The sequence below is a fragment of the Mus caroli genome, unplaced genomic scaffold (assembly GCF_978045245.1).
Source record: "Mus caroli unplaced genomic scaffold, Mus_caroli_1 scaffold_4, whole genome shotgun sequence".
Lineage (NCBI taxonomy): Eukaryota > Metazoa > Chordata > Mammalia > Rodentia > Muridae > Mus > Mus caroli.
In genome coordinates this window covers 144,664,291-144,683,531 of record NW_028227259.1, presented here as the reverse complement: position 1 = coordinate 144,683,531, position 19,241 = coordinate 144,664,291, and the positions used below count along the sequence as shown (strand labels likewise).

Sequence of the window (19,241 nt, the reverse complement as noted above, 5' to 3'; positions counted from 1 at the left end):
CACACAGCTGCCCTTGTGACCACTTTCTTGCTGAGGGAGGCTTTGAGACCTGGGGTGACTAGATAGCTGGCTTCAGAGCAGAGCTGGAGTTGGAACTGTCCCTTTCTTCCTGAGCTGTGCTGTCCCCAGCATCTTCACTGCTGGCTACATGAATGGGCAAAGCTTAAGCAGAAGGTACCCAGCTCATCAGCACACGTACTTCAGGATCCAGTTAGAGGCCAGAGCTGGGCTTGCCCAGACCTGCGGGATGAAGAGCCGTTCACTTTCCCCAAGGTGATGCTCACAGTGAGGCTGGTTCCTGACATGCCTGGACTTCCAAGGAGGATTTGCCACCCTCACTTGTGCACTCCATGCAACTCTCAGAAGGTGACATCAGGTTGAGGGGAATCGCCAGCCTGTGCCTGGGATTTTGGGGCTGGGTCTCCTTTACCTACGAGTAATATCTATGTCTAAAGGAGCTTAGTGGCCCTGTAGACTTTTTGTTTTGTTTTTGACATACTTAAGAAACATGGGCAAAGAGAATGCAATGAGCACCCCTGGGGAAGATAGTCTCCCTAACAATGCTGTACCCTATATGTGGCCCTCACAGCATCTTGGCTCCCCACATAGGGCAGATTGCATGTCAGGGCTTCTTGCTGGCTTCTTGCTGGCAGGGTGGAAGTAGTTCCTCTTCAGCTCCTGTGACCCCTCTCTAACATCTTAGAGAACTTGGTCCCAGTCTCTGCAGCATCTCTCCACTGCTAGCTTTCTGGTTCAGGCTGTCAACCTTAGGATCTCTAGTGTGCACAGACTAGCTGAGGAGCGTTAGCCACAACTCCAGCTGTCACTCGTACTCTGTGTGGAATATGGCTGGACAGGCTGGTGGTCTCCTATGCATGTGACTCGCTGTGGATGTGAGGCACTCGCTGAAGCCACAGCTGTTTCTGGAGCCTCAGTGTCCAGGCATTAGGACAGGGTCAAGGATTCTGAGTCTGCTCAGGAAGGGTTGGGCCTTAGCCCCCAGCCTTGTATTCTTGCTCTGGGTGGCACTTGTCAGAACTCATACCAAGTTGGTATCTTCCCTGGCATGGTTGAAGTGAGTACTGTTGGCAGGGCTCACTGACTTAGTTAAACTGAGTCTAGAGCTCTGTAGGCCTAGACCTCTGGTGCAGGCTCTCTGGAGGTGTGCACCTCTGGCAGATGGAAGCAGGTCAGAGTCCTGAGCTTTTTGAGCATGTGCAGGGACTCTGAAGCTCACATCTCTGATGCTTCCAAGCCACCTCACACACTGTCCCCACCCTGACCTGACCATCTGTGTCTATAGGAGAGAGACGGCATGCGTGCCATCCTGGGATCCTACGACAGTGAGCTGACCCAAACTGAGTACTCAACCCAGCTGACACAGCGCCTGTGGGAGGCTGAGGACATGGTTCAGAAGGTACATGCCCACAGCTCGGAGATGGAGGTAGGTGTGTGCCATGGGCAAGTGGAGGCTATGGTGTGTGTGGGAGGAGGGCAGCCGAGGGGGTTATTTTGGTATGTGCTCTACTTTACTTCTTATATAGCACTTGGTGGTTAGGGGGTTCCAGGCAACCCCAGCCAGCAGAGGTGGGTGTCAAGGCACTTCAAGGTAAGGCAAGGCCTCTGCCAGGTTGTTGCCAGGTGCCTTGAAGACAGTCTGTGCTGTGTAGCCATGTGGTCCCTACGGTAGCCTGCTTCCTCTTGCTGCAGGTTCTTGTGGTGTTCCTGTCTAGAGGATGGCACAGTGTTTTCCAAGCAGTTTGTGGCTTCTTGTTCTGTCTGTCACCTGCAGTATTGTGAGCCCCCTGTGAAGTCTCATGTAGCTTTGTGGAGTGGAGGTAGAGAAAATGTTCCATTTTAAAGAAGAGAGTAACTCTCAGTGTGGACTGCACTTGCTCTCTCCTTCTCGCTGGCTTGTGCCAGGGCAGAGCTCCTGCAAGCTAAATGCTGCTCTCCCTCCAGCAGAGGTAGAGGTTTGCTTAATTCTCTGGAGAGGCTGCGTGACCGTACAAGATGAGGTGAGAGCCTGCCTGTCGGGAGAACCACACAGCCACATCCCCAGATGCCACCTGCGCCTGCCCTTTACCCAGTTTCCAGTTGTATCTCTCAGCTTGACTCTGGCTGTGACCTTAGAAGCAGGACTGTCATTGTCCCCATTTCAGTGACAAGAAAACTGAAACCCAGAAGACCCAGGACTGAACCTAAGCCACCAGGCACCTATGCACAAACAAAGGACTGCCCTGTAGCATGGCCAACCTGCAGAGCATCCTAGGCAAGGCCTTTGTCACACTCTGTCCCATCAGCTCTTTTGGTTTTGATTGTCACATCTATTTGGCTTGTCCTTGACCTTGGTGTGACGCAGACTCCCAGAGAGGTGCTGCTAGGGCCAGTCATTCTGTGCAGACAACTCGACCCTCACCCAGCTAGTGCTCTTGGTTGTCCACTTGGAGAAGTGTCTATATGTTCTTTCCAGAGAGCACTGGAGTCCACACTGAGCAGGGCCCTTTCCTAGGCTTGCACCAGAGCCTTTGGTGAGGGGGATGTTTAGTAGACGCTGTGAGCTAGCCTGGTGTCACAGGCCTGCAGTCCACCAGGCAAGTGGGAGGCTGAGGCATGAGGATGCAAAGTTCAGTACCAGCCTGGGCTATAGAGTGAGTTTAAGGATAGTCTGAGCAACGGAATGTCTGTCCTAAGTAAAAAGAAGGTGGAGGATATAGCTTAACTAGGGGCAGGGGTGTGGCTCAGTGGTAGATCACCTGCCTAGAGTCCCCCAGTGAGGGGTTGGAAGTGTGGCTCAGTGGTAGAGCACTTACTAACTTTCATGAGTTCTTGTATTAAATTCCTAGTTATTGAAAAAAACAAACAAAGAAACAAGTAAATACATAAATCAAACCCATGATAACTACAAAGTGCAGTAGCATTTTAGGTGTGGTATCCCATGAGGGAGCAATCAGAAATGCGTGACACTGTTGTAACCTATCTGGGAAAGTCAGGGAGCACCTTTGGATCCACAGCTCAGGACAGCTATAGGTCTCACTGGGGCAAGACTAGAGTGGGAGCTGCTGAGCTTCAGCTCTGGCGATGGCTTGTGGCAAGGCTGTGCCATATGAGGAGGCCACAATCCAGGCTGGCTGCATGTTCTTTCTGCCCATGAAATTCTCACCAGGCACATTGGGCCTATGTTGTCCCTGCACGGAGGAGGATCCCTCACTGACACTCTTGGCAGAATAAAGCAAGTCACACGAGTCGTGGAGACCCGCTTGGGTCCTGCGCTGATCTCCCCACTCCCCTCTCTGGCTGTGCACTTGTTCCAATGTCTCACAGGTGGCCAGCAGCCAGGAGTGCAATTCACTGGGGCTGCTGTGAGCTGCCACAACCCAGCTCTCCAGCCTCATCTGAAAGGTTAACTCGGGTTCTAGTGAGCTGTGCCATCATCAATGTAAGTGTGTTAATAGCTGTTTTATTACAGCACATTTAGCTCCATGAAAAACGCTAACGAGGAGAGATTGGTGGGTCTGCTCTCTGACACCTTGCAGCTCCCTGGTATTTTCTCACTGAGGTCTCATCTGTGCTGCCATATGCATTCCACATAGGTCCTTAGGAAGATGATAGTCTGGGCACAGCCAGTGTTTGGTGTCAAGTGACCAGTGTGGTCAGGATTCAGCTCCAGCAGATGTATGCTCCCTGTCAGCATCTCGCTGTCACCCTGTTCATGGGTATATATATATATATGTCAAGCACCCTACCTTTTCCTGCAGGATATAAGGTTGGCAGGTTCTTCCTCCTGTTTTGTGTCCCAGAGTTATGGGAAAGCCAGTTGGAGGCTCAGCTGGGTGGAGCAAGGTGCTCCTGCTATTTCATAGTCATCGTCACTGTGAGTGTTCGTCAGGCTAGTCCAGATGGGGGAGGGTGAGGAGCCCCCTCCCCAACATACACACCTTGGAGATTCCTGTTACAGTTGATCCTCCTATGCATGGGCACTCTGACCTCTTGAAGCAGGCTGGCCCTCAGCAACCTTCCTCCTCTGGGCCTAGGTGTGCTGGTGTCATGGCTGTGGTGAGTTAGGCTCCTATGAGCAGAGCCCTAGTGGCTTTTCTCCTCAGCCTGTGGCTCTGCTATTTATGCTGGGTATGCAACCTTTGCTGTGTAGAGTGGCCATGTGTTCAGACACTTGCCACATTTTCACAGGAGTCACCGAGAGACAGTTGTGCCCAGTCAGTCACAGAATTCCCTGTCTCCACTAGAGTCCTCCTCATACTGTAGGGCTCTGGAGGAGCACAAGGTCTGGCAGACCCAGCCCTTTGAGGATGGAATAGTAGCTGGATTTAGCAGTCTAGAGGAGGAAGCCAGCCAGGGGGTCCTAATCCACTGGAGTGGGGAACGGTACACCTTCTGCCTCCACCAGGTGGCAGCAGACAGGCTCACTGCTTTCTGGGCCTCACCACTGGCCTGGTGGGGGCTAGGTCAGATGCAGAAAAGGATGGCCTGGAGGAGGGAATAATGGGGACCTGGGCACATATTGATCAGAGACAAGGAGCAGGCAGGTATGAGAGTCCCACAGCTGAGTGGTCTGTTGTGGAGAGAGTTTGGAAGGACCTTGGCTTTGGCCAAGAGTGGCCTTGGCTTTCGACTTCCCAGCTATCTTGGAGCTTGAATTTAGGAGGTTGCTCCCTAAGCATGACTCCTTTCCATTCTGTTACCTGCTCTGTAGAGTCCAATGTACAGCTGGGTTTTCTGTGAGTCTCCATTTAGTGAGAAGGGAGATGGGCAAACAGCCTTGCTTTGTCATAGAAGGCAAGCTATACATAGGCCAAAGGAAGAAGTTGCCTCTGACAGGCAGGCAGACGCGGGCTCCTGGGGCCTTGGTGAGTCGGGAGGGGTGTGTCCTGAGTCAGTTCTGGGGATTTAAGGTGACATATGAGGATGACTGGTAGGAAAGATCCCTGCCACAGTGAGCCAGGAAGCTGTTCCTACAGAAGCCATACAACTTGCTGTTTAAAGCCCAGACCCTGGTCATCACCAGCCCCTGAATGTCGTACAACCACTTTAAGCTTATCTCCAGCTAGCTTATGAATAAATGAGACTCGGACTATGGTTATTTTATTTGGCTTTGACAGTTACTGGGGGTCACCCTAATTTACTCTTCTAACTGCTGGCCTGGCTACCTCTCCAGTGGTGTACCCCAGATACTAGCTGTTTCTCCTGACTACACGCTCATGGCTCCATCTCCTCTTATGGTGGCTTCCTCCTCTCCTCTTATTCTTCTTCCTTCTCCTCCTGGCCTCTCCTCACACCTTTCTCTTCTCCACCCCCAACAAGGGAACTCCAAACCTACCTACTAGAAGTTCCTCCAGTAATTGGCCATAGCCAATTTTATTTAATCAATTGTTTTAAATCAAGGAACAAGGTTTGCACAGCAAAAGCTTGTAAACATGAGAATATCCTCGTAGGCCTAGACCTTTGAGTACAGAGTTTCTCATTACAGTACATAGCAACAGACCAAACTCCAACAACTGTGTACTTCACATGAAGACCTATGGCCTTGCTGTCATCTCCAGCCCCTATCCTTTTGAGGAGAGCACTACTGGGCCAAGACAGCCACATTTTGGTTCTATCTCATTCTGGGGTCCAGCAGGTACACTCTACCCATCTAAGGCCACTCTGTTAGTCAAGATGGCACACATCACCTGCCACTTCTGAGTGCCCGACTTGTAGACACATCCTACAGCCAGCACAGCCTTAGTGAGGGTCTCTCCAGGTTCCTGGGCACAAGACTAAGTGGTGAGTGGTCCCAGGCAAACCTTCCCATCTCTTGTTTTTTCACCCATGAGCATGTTGCCATCCCCAGTAGGTACATTCTAGAGACTTCACTCATTGCCCGGGGTCTGGGAAATACACCCATAGAGGGCTTAGCACCTCCTGGGTACTGAATGCCCAGAGAGTAGCTGAGAGAAAGTTGGACCTTTGTCTTGCCACAGGTGTGTTCCTAGGCCAAGGGGCCAGCCACTGGTCCTGCTGTAGTTGGCGGAGCTGCAGCTACAGATGGTAGCTTTCCATCGCCTTCCTGGATAGTGGAGTTCATATACCAGACGCTTGCAAATGGCTCATGCCTAGAGAGCTTTAAAAGTCTTGTCGGGAGTTTATTAGCTGAGCTGCTTGTATTGACACAGTAAAAAGTTACATAACTTCGTGGAACTCCTTTCTTAAAGGTCCCTTAGTGCCTTACAGCTGGGTAAGCATCGCTCAGGCCTGGGAGGCAAGTGGTTCTTCCAGGGAAGTTACAAGAAATGGAGAGGGAGCCCGTACATTGCCTGTGTTGTTCAGATCTGAGTTGAAAAGGTGAAGAGATGTGAGCCAGAGAACACCCCAGTGTAGGGTCTGACTGCAAATCCCCCCTTAGGAGACAGGCCAAGAAGGAGGGTTCCTAGGAAAGAGGAAGAACACTGCTGGGCATGTGGTGATTCAAGGAGTCTCCTGGGTGTGTGGCACTGTCTCTCTGCTTTCTTTGTCTCTCCGCCCCTTAACCTTTTTCCTTTCTACTTCTGCCCCTAGTCTTCCCTTCTCTTTGCCTGTCCTCTCTTTCTGTGTGTTGTCATGTGCATGCATAGGTGCACATGCCAGTACTCATACATTTGGCAGTCAGGTGAACATTGGGGCTTTCTTCTCGCCATAACCCGGAGCTTAGATTTGGCTAGATTGGCTGGCCAGTGAGCTCATGGGGTTCTTCTCGCCCCACCTCCCCACACTGTGATTTAAGATGTGCATTGCCAAACTTGGCCCTTCTCCATGGGCACTGGGGCTGGGAACTCAGGTCTTCATTCCTGTGCTGCAGGCACTTTACCCTCTGGTCTCTTTTTCTTTCTGATGACTTCTCGGTTGCCTTTCTTTACCCACCCTCACCCCAAGCTCCTGTTTTCTCTGGGGTCAACAGGCACTTCCATGGATTCCTGTGCACTGGGTGTAGCTTTCCCATGGTTGACCAGGGAGGGAATGCTCGTTGCCTGGGAAGGCAGGTGTGCCAGCCTCAGGGCTGCCTTGGGCAGGCAGGCAGCCACTGCCGTCCTCCTCTCGGCACAGCTCTGGCCCAGGCTAACATCCGTCATCAGTTCCAGCATGGGGCATGCTTTGATTCCAGCAAAATCATTTTCAGCAAAACAAACTAGAAATGGAGAGCTGGAGACTCCCAGTAGCCTGTCTCCAGTGGGGCTGCTGCCATTTTGCCCGGATTTTATTTATTCCATTTAATAAAGCGGCTGCGGAGGTTGGAAGCAGATGTCACGAGTCCTCTGTCGATGGAGCCATAAATACAAGTGTGTGGCACTTGGATGCCACGAGTCACCTGAGTTGTGTTTCCAGCATATTTAATTAAAACAGATTACAGCACGACCAGCTACATGAAGACTTCTTCCCAAACACACTGGCATGCTGCTCTCCAGTGAGAAGACTACACTGGGGGAGAAACACAGGACAGAAGCTCCAAAGAGTTGAGAGAAGTAGATGCAGGAGAATGCAGGGAGTGATTGGAGGAACCCAGGGCCATGCATGTGCCAGGTAATTGCTCTGCACTGCACTATAGTTCCAGCTCACTGGGCCCATTACATAGATGGAAGACAAGTACCCTAAGAGGTGAGGTCAGAGGTTAAGATCAGCCTTTGTGGAGGTCACCTAGATGATAGGCAGCCATTGGGATCCTGGCCGCATGCCAGAAGATTGATTACCCACAGTCGCAGTTCCCAGACCTGAGCTCTGTCAGCATCCCTGCAGGATTACTGGGAACACTTATAGGCCAGGACCCTCTGCCACTGGCTATGGGCTAGAGCTGGGAACCTCCTGTTTCTAGTTAAAGTGGTCTCTGTGGAGTCACTAACCCTGAAGAGTGTGATGGAGCAGGCTGGGGTCATTTGTCTTCTCTACTCCAGCAGAGCCCACTCCTGCCTATGATGCTTTCCACCCCCATAGCCCATACCTCAGTTTGCAGCTTTGAATGGCTAAGCATGCTGGCTGCCTGCTCAGGGGCTGGCTTGTTCTATAGCCTCCAGAAGCTCTTGCATCCATGTCTATACTCACACCCCAAGGGAAAGCCTAGCACTTAAGACCCAGCCTCTTCAGTTAATGTGACCTTGGGTGGCCCCCTGTCTGCTTGGGTCCAAGTGGGGCGGATGGCCTACTCTCTGGGTTTTACCGGCCAGGCCATACTGTGCCTATATATTGCAGAACTACACCAAGCCCCTGCTTGGGATGGTCCGTCCCAGCCTGTTCCTACCTGCAGGTTTTCCTGCTTACTCCGAGCTGTCTGTGTGCCTGCAGGGGTGCTAGATTATCAGGCTGCCACTTCTCACTTCAGGATAAAAATAGCCCTGCAGAGGCTTCTGTGCTGGATGTAATGTCACAGGTGGCACATGTCCAGGGCTCCTGTCTGAACACACGCATCTCCAGGGGTTGGCTGGAGTAGCAAATGTGCGCTAGCCCACCTGCCACCTTGGCCACACCTGAGACCAAGGACATCTGTGCTGTCCTCATGCTGTTGTCTGCCTTGCCAGAGCCTGAGCGGGAACTGCTTTTGGTACCATTTCTGGAGCAGGCTGCCAGCCTGTCATCCCTGTGTGTAGCCTCAACGCCAGGCTCTGTGTCCTTTATGGTAGTAGTATCTTGGGCAGGGCAGGTAGCTGGTGCCATGTGAACAGAGGGATGAGAGGTGACTGCCTGTGTTAGCCGATGGCTGTGGGCAGATGAGGGACAGCTGGTGGACTGAGGTGCCATGCTGCTGTTTTCCTGCATAAGGGCTGCCTGTCCCTCTTTAGACATCTCGGGAGAAAGCAAGATCATATGGGCCCTGATGTCACCGCAAAGGGCAGGACACTTACTGTCATGCCATGAGATACTTCCTCAGTCTAGATTCCAGTAATGTGGATCCCTGCACTGCCCATCGCCCACTGCTGGGCATTATACCTCATCCTCCCTCTTCAGCTCTGCATTGTATCTTCCAGTGAGGCCTGGTCCATTACCTCCACTGTCTAACTTTTGTGGCCGAAGCAGCGTTTTCTGGAGGCTCTGTGCTCAAGCTGCAGATAGTAGTACTCTACATTCTGTCCCTTCTGAGAACAGTATGATGATCATGGTCAGCCATCTCTTTTACACCAGGACCTCAGAGGGGCCCTGCTTTCTGGATGAGGACGTGGTGACTGAGATGTCTTGTTCTCCCAACAATCTCTTCCTACAACAGTACTATTGCTAACCATGCTTGGCTGATCCAAGAGATGAGACCCTTCTGGAGTGTTTCCCAGTGGTCTTCTGGGGACTCTCCTGCTGCAGGTGTGGATGGGGGCTGGTGGAGCTGCAGTGGAAGCCAGCTCCCCTTCTATCTATAGATGTGGTGGTCATACAGGGCAGGTTGTCACTTACCACCCTTCTTATTTATTTATTTAAATTTTTAAAAAATTTTATTTTATGCACATAAGTACACTGTAGCAGTATTCAGACACACCAGAAGAGGGCATCAGATCCCATTACAGATGATTGTGAGCCACCATGTGGTTGCTGGGAATTGAACTCAGGATTTCTGGAAGAGCAGTCAGTGCTCTTAACCACTGAGCTATCTCTCCAGTCCACTTACCATCCTTCTATGGCCAAGGCTACAGCCAAAGGTGCTGAAGTGAGTGTGTGTGTGTCCCTGTGTCTGCATGTGTCTCAAATGTGCATGTGTGCATGCATGCTGATGTCAGTGGACAGCCTGAGGTGTCAATCTTTGCCTTCTACTTTTCTGAGGCAGGGGCTTGCATTCCTGTGTAAACCCAGCTAGCTGTCCAGAGAGCTTTCAGAGAGTCTACTGTCTCTGCCTTCTTTCTCAACACAGAGCATGGGAATTACAGATGTGTGCTACCATGCGTGTCTAGCTTTTACATGGACTTTGGGGATTCAAACTCAGATTCTCGGTCACAGGAAAAGTGCTTTCTCTGCTGAGCCATCTTCTCAGCCCAGAAGTGCCTTTCTCAGTCCTTTGAGCACATACCTGGGGTTGATATGCAGACATTAAACCCTAAGGCAAAGCCAGGTCTGAACTCCTTCAGTCTCACTGCCACTGTCACCATCACTGAGACTTGCTTAATTCCCATCCTTTCCCTTCAGCGCCCCAGCACTTCCTGGGCTCTGCCAGCCCTGTCTTTGCAGAGTGGTTTCGCTGTTGGTCCTGATTTGCATTTGGCTAATTGCTAACCATGTTAATTACCTTTCTGTGTGTTTGCCGCCTGTGTGCGTTTCCTTTTTGGGAGACGTCTGTTTGCCTCTTTGCCCGCTCCTCTGTCACACTGTTTATCTTTTTCCTCACTGCTTTGTAGCAAATCAGTGTGTGTCCTTGAGGCCGGTCAGGTGGAGGGGATATCAGTCTCTGACCTCCGTCCCCTCCTCCTAAAGCAACGAGAGTGGTGTGTTTGGGAGATATTGTGTGCCCTGGTAATGTATGTGTGGGCCTTACAGTTCTTTCAGTTTTGAGAGTCTCAGGTTGGACCTGGGTTCAAATTCTGCCAAGCTTGCTGACCAGCCACTCACTGAATTATACATGGTATTTGACTTCAGGACCCATTTTCCTAAGAAAAGCTCTTCTAGAGGAGGACATGGTATGCCAGGAGAATATCTGTAGGCACTGAGAACCCCTGATGTCTGCAGGGCACTTCAGCCTGTGGGAGTCCCCAGAGGAAGAGGGCCAGATCACAGTAGATGGAGAGGAAGAAGGAGTCCCTTTCCTGCTGCAGAGCCGACAGTGGAGTGACTGTTGCTCTGGTCTGGGCAGTACCCTTCCTGCTCAGTGAGGGTGATACATCTTTGCTGTGTAAGTGCTTAGTGCACAGTGGATGCATTTATAGATGGCTCACAGCAGCGTACTGGTGGTCAGGATGGATTTCTGCAAGCATCTTGGCCATGCTGCTTACTGCCTGCCAGGGAGTAGTCTAGCAGGGCCTGTGAGAACCACAGTGTATTCGGTCAGTGAGGAGTGTGTGCCATTCTAGAGGGGGCCAAGCTGTGAGCACAAGAGAATGGGGTCTGTGGCACCCTGGAGCCAAGGTCTGTGCTCTTTGACCTTTGGTCTTCTGTACTGAAACTGAGTCTGTGCTTGCAGCCTCCAGTAGCCCGCTTTTTCATGGGGATGCTGAAGCAGAGGTTGGGAAGCCTCAGGAAGACCATGCTTCTCTGGGTGCTGAGCCCTGGGGTGGGGCTCTGGGTTTTCTTGGTCAGTTGACCCTGTTGTTAACTTTTCTCATCTGAGGAGAGCAGGCCAGGTTTTCCCTGCTCCTCTGCAGTTTGTCCAGTGCTGGAGAACCCAGTGTTCTGGGCCGTGTCCTATGTCAGCAGGACCACCTCAGTTAGTGATTCCAAAGTGGGCAACTAGGATGCAAGATTCAGCTGGCTGACTTCCTCCTCACCCCAACTTGCCCCAGTGTTGGACCACACAGCGGGGATTGTATGGTTAGAATTTCATATCCCCTAGGGCCTACTAGGGTGGCCTGACAGACCCAGGGGGAGTGGAGGCCCTGTACCCCAAGGCTGACTGGCATCTCCTCTCAACTCTAACCTTCTTGGTCTTGTCTTGTAGGCTCAGCTGTCTCAGGCCCTGGAGGAGCTTGGGGTTCAGAAGCAGAGAGCTGACACGGTGAGTACTGAGGTGGGGGTCACTTGGTGCTGTGTGGTGAAGGGCAGCCTGAGGGCAGACCACCTTGAGTCCTGGATCCAGACAAAGGGAAGTCCTGCCTTCCTCCAGTAGGACTTGGCCTTCAGGCACACCCTCCTGTGTGGCCATGGTGTTTCCCCAGTATTATTAGAGTGGAGGGGTCTGAGGTGGAAACTGAGTCCTGGTGCCGACCCCTTTGTGATACCAAGCTGTGAGCCCAGTGGGAGTCTTGGGAGCCATTTGGGAGCCTATGGCTAAGGGCTTGGGTCAGGCCAGGTCAGCCTAATCAACATAGGTGTGTGAGCACTTAGGGTACAGGTCAGATAGCACAGGTAGGGGAGGATTCGGCTTAGAATTCACAAGTGGGATTGGCTTGCAGCGAATGTGAGGGTTCTGGGTCAGGGCTGAGATTCTGATCTGGAGGTGGGAGAGACCTTCATGGAATATAGAATCAGGGAAGGTTGTGCATGCTGGGGTTGTCCATTGCCCATTACCAAGTGTGTTGTCAGTAGCATGGGAGTCAGACTGTGCCCAAGCAGAGGCTAAGCAGCAAGGTGTCAGTCAGCTGGTAACTGACAGTTAAGGCAGCATGGAGGAGGGAAAGGTGCCTGGGGCTGTGGTCAGAGGTGGCAGGCTAGGCAGGCCTGTGGCCTAGAATGTGGGGAGCACAGAGGGAATGATTTTGTAGATTGTGGGATGTTAACGTCCCACAGTGAGTGTGGAAGAGAGTCTGTGGACTGTGGAGCATGGTGTCTGTCAGTGGGCATGATGAGTTTCTTTAACTTTGGCATGTTGTCAGGTATGGTATGACCTGGTTTTACCCAGGCAGTGTTGGTTGTGGGCTGGCTATCATGGTAGCCCTCTTTTCTCCACACATGGCCTCTTGGGCTTTGTCCCTGTGATTCAAAGTGTTTCAGCCTCCTTTAGCTGTGGCCTGTCTGCTGCTGCCATTGGGGAAGCCACGTGCAGGGAGTGGGGGGTTTTGTGAGCTGAGCGTCAGTCTGTACAGCCTGGGGAGACCATGATGCTCTGCACGTTGACATGCGTGGCTTCCTCAGTGTCGACCTGAATTGGATGTACCCCAGGGCCTTGTTTTCATAATGTACACAAGGCCAAGTAGAATTAGAAATGAGTTGTGCTAAGCACATGCCAGGCCTAGGGCTCTGTGGCTAAGCAGCTTGCCGTCACCCAGGGTGCACTTTGCACAGGAGCATGGCTGCCTGGCTCTGCTCATGCTTCCCATGGCACTGTGGAGGAACTGTGAGCCTTGTGTTCGTTTTAGGGGTAGGTACAGAAGCTGTTCTCGGGCCCTTAGTGCTAGGTAGCTCCTAAGCTTAGTGAGGCAGTAGGGCTCACAGCTTCCACAGCTTGGTGTGGGAATATAGGGTGCACCAAGTGGCGGAGTGCAGAAGCCTACGCTGGTCCTCTCATCTTGTGTCCCTGGAAAGCAGTAGTGGCTGGACCCCCACCGAGACTGACTTAGAATTCCAGGGCCCCCGCAGGGTGGGATTCAACCTGTGTTGCTTTGGTCTCAATGAGCTTAGCCTCTATCCCTGCCTCAGTTTTGTTTTTAATAGTTGTTTGTATGTGCATTGTATGTGTGTGGGAGAGATGGAGAGAGGGAGGGAGGGAGGGAGGGAGGGAGGGAGGGAGGGAGGGAGGGAGGGAGGGTCGTGGCGTGTAGAAGTCAGAGGGTGTAAGCCCTTTCCTTACACCTTGTTTGAGACAGTGTCTCATTGCCACTGTATGCCCAGCTAGCTGTCCTATGAGGTTGTCTCCACCCCTCGCTCTCTGTAAAAAGGCTAGGATTATAGACACTTGCTACTACCTCCTTCTTTATTGGGTTCTGGGGATCAAACTCAGGTCCTCTGGCTTGTAGTTCAAGTGCTTTTCTCCCTGCTCTATCTTGCCAGCTCCAGTGCTAGCTCTGCCTTCTTGCAGAGGCTCTGGTTTTAGGGGACTTGGGAGCCATCCTTGTGCTTGGTAGTTTTCTATCCATCCTTGTGCTGGGTAGTTTTCTATCAGCTTGACACAAGCTAGAGTTATGAGAAAGGAGAGAGCCTTAGCATTTTCTTAATTAGTGATCAATGGGGGAGGGCCCAGCCCATTGTGGGTGGGGCCATCCCTGGGCTGGTGGTCCTGAGTTCTATAAGAAAGCAAGCCCTGGGGAGCAAGCCAGTAAGCAGCACCCTCCATGGCCTCTGCATCAGCTCCTGCCTCCAGGTTCCTGCCCTGCTTGAGGCCCTGCTTTTGAGAGGAACTCTAATGGAACCATGAGTGCAATAAACCCTTTTCTCCTAGAGGCACCTTTGGCTATGTTGTTTCATCACAGCGGTAGTAACCAAAGCAAGGCAATGGCCAATGCTGCACTCTAGTTTGCTTTTGACCCTTGAGAGCAGAGCAGATGCCACGGGCTCTAAGATACCCAATCTCTGATGCTGCTGAACAGGATGCAGGCCCTTGGGGCAGAGTTCCTTCATGTTTGTTTAGGGTTCCATTTGGAGCTGTCTCCTCTGCCCAGTTTCTGATCTCTGCCTTTGATTGCCTAATCTTAGGTCACTTCACAGTGTTTATTTCTCTTTCTTCTGCTTCCCACTTAAGAGGAAAATAAGAAGTGGCAGTGCTTGGGTACCTGTGATACAGCTGGTGTTTGTCTCCCAGCCTCCATCCTTCCCACAGGTGCTGGAGGCTTCGGGGCCATCTTTGCCAGCAGAGTAAGCCCTACCCCAGCCTCAGGCAAGGCCTTGAGGAGGAGCAGCAGTGGGGCCTGGCAGATGCATGTTCATGTCCGACTATCACTGACCTTTGAAGCTTGGCTGCCCCAGATGCCTCACCTGCCTCTTGGCCACACTGGGCTTGGTGAGGGGAGGTTTCTCCAGAGCAGCCAACCTGAGTATCAGGATCAACATTCTGTGAAACAGTGTATTGAATGAGTTACTTACATGCCTAGCCTTACCACATGCCAGGAGTCCTGTTGAGTTTGAGGGGGATTATTTTAAGTGGCTGTGTGTAACAGTGGCTCCCATGTGGTCACCTTGAGTCATTGGCTGGCAGAAACTATCCTCTCTGAGAACCCTTTCCACCCTCCTTGCCCTCACAGCTGCATTTGCATTTCTTTCCTCTGTTTTATTACTACTTACTTTGTGTTTCTTTGTGTCTGTAAGTACGTATATGAGTGCATGTGAGCCTGTGTGAGTGTCCACGTGTGTGCCTGCATGTGAGATCAGGCCCTCCCCCTTCTGTCTGAGACAGGTTGTCTCATTGCCTGGAACGTTGGCACCTAGGCTAGGCTACCTTGTCCATGAGTCTCCAGGGATCTGACTCTCCACCTCCCGTCTCCCCACCGCTGGGGTTCTGAACATGCGCCAGCACATCTGGCTCTCAGAGTGCCGGAACAAACGTCTTCCTTGCTGTAAAGCGAGTGTTTCGTTGATCGAACCTTCATCTCAGCCCTGGCTCTGGCATTTTGAGTAAGGGTCAAGTCTGTAGCCCAGGCTGCTAGCCTCAAACTCATGATTCCCCTAGCTCAGCCTCCCAGGTGCTCAGATTAGAGGCACACCCACCACAACTGCCTCCTTTTCTAGGCTTAAACTTGCATCTCCAGCCTCCCCCTGTGTTGTAAGTCCTGGACCCTCTGCAGGACCTGAGATGCAGCTGATGTTGCCATTCAGTGTCCCAAGGAGGCCTGTAGAAGGAAGGTTTCCCAGGCGGAGTCTCTTTGTTATCCTGCTTTACCTTCAGCCTGTGGTAGCCCCCTCCTCTCTGATCAGCTGTGCATGGGCACTTGGAACTGAGGTTCCAAGTGAATCGCCTGTGAGATGCCCTTGCTCTTTTTCTAATGGAGAAGAACCAGGGAGCAAGTACACCCTGGAGCTGGCAGTGAGGCTGCTTCCAAGCCTTCTCTCTGCCTTCCTGAGGCTGTATACTGTAAAGAAAGGGCCAGCTGAACCAGCTGGCCCTGAGAAGGAGGCTCATGTTACCTGCATGTAGAACAATCACACTAGTGTCCAGCATTAACAGGGACATGGCCCGAGTACTTGCCTGATCCCTGCAGCAGCTAGCCTTCTGCCCGCTGGAATCTGACTCCAAGCTTGTTCACAAGTAGTAGAAGGGGAGCCGTGCCATATTGAGCTAATCGCTAATGGCAGGACAAAGGCAGTTTGACTTTGTGTTATTAATTAGTAACCTCACACTAATTAGTGAGCATGAGTGTGGTTGTGCTTCCTCTTTAAATGCAATTAATACCACAAGGAACAACGTCCCGGGCCAGGCTTTCGTCGTTAGCATACCTCACCCTAATTAGATCCGGCCAGCAGTGGCTAGAGAAATGAGGTTTTTGATTACAACCATAAAAGGCCTCCAATATTTTATAGACTTCAGGGAGCTAGAAATGTGGATTTATTTTCGGTCTTAACAGGCATGCTGCTCCCCCCCCCCCCCCCAATCCAGTGTAATTAAGCAGTCATTTCTCTTGATTACCATTTTCCCCTAATGGCTCCTCCTTACCCTCTGTGCCTTATTCCCAGTGGAGTTTGTGGATCAGGAGGGGGGTTCTGCCCCCAAAGAGGCTGTGGTTGGGTCAGACTGGAGCTTGCACTCACCACTCTTCTACACTCCGTCTCTGAGAGCAACTGCAAATAGTGCCTCTCTCTGTAGCCGGACAGAAAGGAGCTCATCACAGGCAGATGCTCGGTGTGATGAATTGGTAACAGGGGCTGGTACGTAGTAGAGCTGTCGCCTAAGCAGGCACAAGGCCTTGGGCTCTGTCCCCAGCACTGCATGGCATGCATTGGCTCATGCGCAGAATCTGGGCATCATGGAGGTGAAAGATTAGAAGTTCAGTGTCATCCTCAGCTTCATCATAAGCTCAGGCCCAGCATGTGTGTGTGTGTGAGTGTGTGTGTGAGTGTGTGTGTATGTGAGTGTGTGTGTGTGTATGTGAGTGTGTGTGTGTGTGTGTGTGTGTGTGTGTGTGCGCGCGCGCGCGCACGCATGTGCTGGAGAGGTTGTTTAGTGGCTAATGCCCCTGTTGCTCTTAGAGAGGACCTGGGGTTCATTCAGTTCCCAGCATCTGCAAGTCAGCTCACAGTCATCTATAACACAAGTTCCAAGGGATCCGATACCGTCTTCTATTTTCCACAGACACTGGGGACATGTGGCACACATGCATCCATGTAAGCAAAATACTCACACATAAAAATAACTAAATCGGGGGCTGGAGAGATGGCTCAGTGGTTAAGAGCACTGACTGTTCTTCCAAAGTTCAATTCCCAGCAACCACATGGTGGCTCACAACCATCCTTAACAAGATCTGGCACCCTCTTCTGGAGTGTCTGAAGGCAGCTACAGTGTACTTATATATAATAAATAAATAAGTCTTTAAAAATAAACAACTAAATCTTTTTGTCTGTTTTCTTTGAGACAAGGTCTCTCTATGTATCCCTGGCTGCCTGCTGTCCTACTCACTCTGTTGATCCATCTGCCTCAGACTCCTGAGTGCTGGGATTAAAGGCAAATGCACCCACCCCCAACTTAAAGAGCATGTGGAATCCTCTGGAACAGGAGTTAACAGGTAGTTGTGAGCCTGGGTGCAGGGAACTAAACCCTGGTCCTCTGCAAGAGTAGCTAGCCCTCTTAGCCATCCCTAAATTTAAGAAAAAGAAAAATCCCAGCAGTACAGGTCCTGTGGTTGCATATGGAGAAAGACATGGATTCTGAGGACTGTGTACAGTGTGTGGTCCCCAGCATGTGTGCATGGTCTCTTAGAGCTTTGGCTGATCATTGGAGTCATTCTGAGTCACGTGGATGTCACAGAAGTGAGTACTGGGGACCGTAGTCTTGTGTGCTCTTCACACATGTCTGGTCCCCTCACAGAACATGGCCTGCTATTGGGTGACTCCTCTTGGATCCTCCTGTGGTCCTCCACAGCGCTGGTGGAGGAGCTTCTGCCTATCTCCCATTCTGAGTATGTTCTTCTATTCCTAGGTGTGGCATGCAGACTGAGTAGGTACCACAGTATGCAAGCATATCCTCGAACACTTGTCTCCCTGCGCTGAGGGACTAGGAAGGCTCTGTGGCAGTACATTTGGGCTGATCTTGGTGCAAATACAAAAGCATGCAGCACCAGGCATCTTAAGCAGTAGATGCTGTAGATCTCAGAGGCCGTGAGCCCAATGGCCAATTAGGTGTCTGGGGAAGCTATTTCCTGGGTTCCAACCCAGCATTGCAGGCTGGGAGCCTGAGAGAGCTCTCTGAGGGAACTGGCCCCATTGAGGCTCTGGTTAGTCCTTCCTCATACTGCCACCCTGAGGGAATATTTCATCACATGGACTTGGAGAACACCTTCTGCTTTACATGGTCAACTCAGTGTTCACAACCCTGCTTTCTACCTGAATGTCTTCCCCTAGTCCCTCTGTACCTGCTGAGGGTTCACCGCACACACCCACCAGAAGGAACAGAAGCCCCACTAAAGTGCGTTGGTACTCCCCAGTGTCCAGGCGGCAGAAGCTATTCACATTGCTTCTAGACCTCCACTCCACCTCTCTTCTTTGCATCTGAGATGTTGGACCCTCAAGCCTGACCTCTGGGGCTTCTAAAGTGAAGCTCCACAGACTCAGTATATGCCCTGCCACTTGCCTCCCAGTGATTGACCATCCAACCCGTCCCTTTTGGGTTCAGCCAGCCTGCTCTGCAGCAGCCTACTCCCTGAGCTGCCTACCTATAGAGTCTCCAGAATGCTCTTCCTTGTATTTGGAGGGATGAGCTAGCTGCCTTGCATAGAAACTAAAAGCTGGCCTCTCTGGATGTTTCCCATGTAGGAGGCCCATTGCATTCAGCAGCAAGTTGCCTGGTAGCTAGCACTGGTTATGCAGCCTTATGTACCCCATGTCTCTCTCTAGGCTGAAGTGAAAGTGCAGGGAGAGTTCAGCTTAAGACACCTCTCTCCCTTTACCAAGAAGTAGCATCTCAGGTACTTCCCCAGGTTCCAATGGGCTTAGAGCTGAGCTGAATAGTGGCCTCCATTCAGATTTCCTATTACTGTCTCAGAGTTACCTCTTGACATCTGCCTGGAGTGGGCTTTGGAGAGATGGTGACAGCCTGAGAGCCCTCCAGAGCCCTGGGCCTGGTACCATCCTACCATCTGTGTACTTGGCAAAGTTGGAGACTGGTATGTATCAAGCATTGAATGATGAGACTACTCAGGCCTAGTGTATGGATGAGCATGCTCACACTGGTGGCCAGCAACAGTTTTATTAATTAGAACCGCTGGCAGGAAGGGCAAGGTGCCGAACCACTCAAACCACAGCGCACCGTTCCCAATGGGAGGTTGTGCCTTGCTGGGAAGGCTGCCACAGCATCCTTAGAATGGAATCACAATGATGCTTTAGGGCAAAGAGGAAAGCTGGTGGAGTCTATAGATAAGAGACACAGGGAGGAGCTCAGGACTGGGCTGCACAGGGCCAGTGAGTACCTGTGGGCAGTTTTCTTGGAAGGGTATCCCTCGTTCTGCTTCAGATTAGATTTGTGCTTTCTTGAGCTGTCAGAGAGCTCTGGTCTTGAAGTGTTGGGGCTCCTCTTG

At 51.6% G+C, this 19,241-nt stretch overlaps 1 protein-coding gene across 2 annotated transcripts in view; it reads left to right on the top strand.

Annotated features, from left to right (window-relative positions):
- Positions 1-19,241, top strand: part of Mad1l1 (mitotic arrest deficient 1 like 1) — a 331,728-nt gene that overhangs the window by 194,603 nt on the left and 117,884 nt on the right. For both annotated transcript variants that reach the window (XM_021162520.2, XM_021162521.2), the window contains exons 12-13: positions 1,304-1,444; positions 11,588-11,644. In XM_021162520.2, the coding sequence (XP_021018179.1) occupies positions 1,304-1,444; positions 11,588-11,644 (198 nt within the window). The remainder of the gene's footprint in view (positions 1-1,303; positions 1,445-11,587; positions 11,645-19,241) is intronic.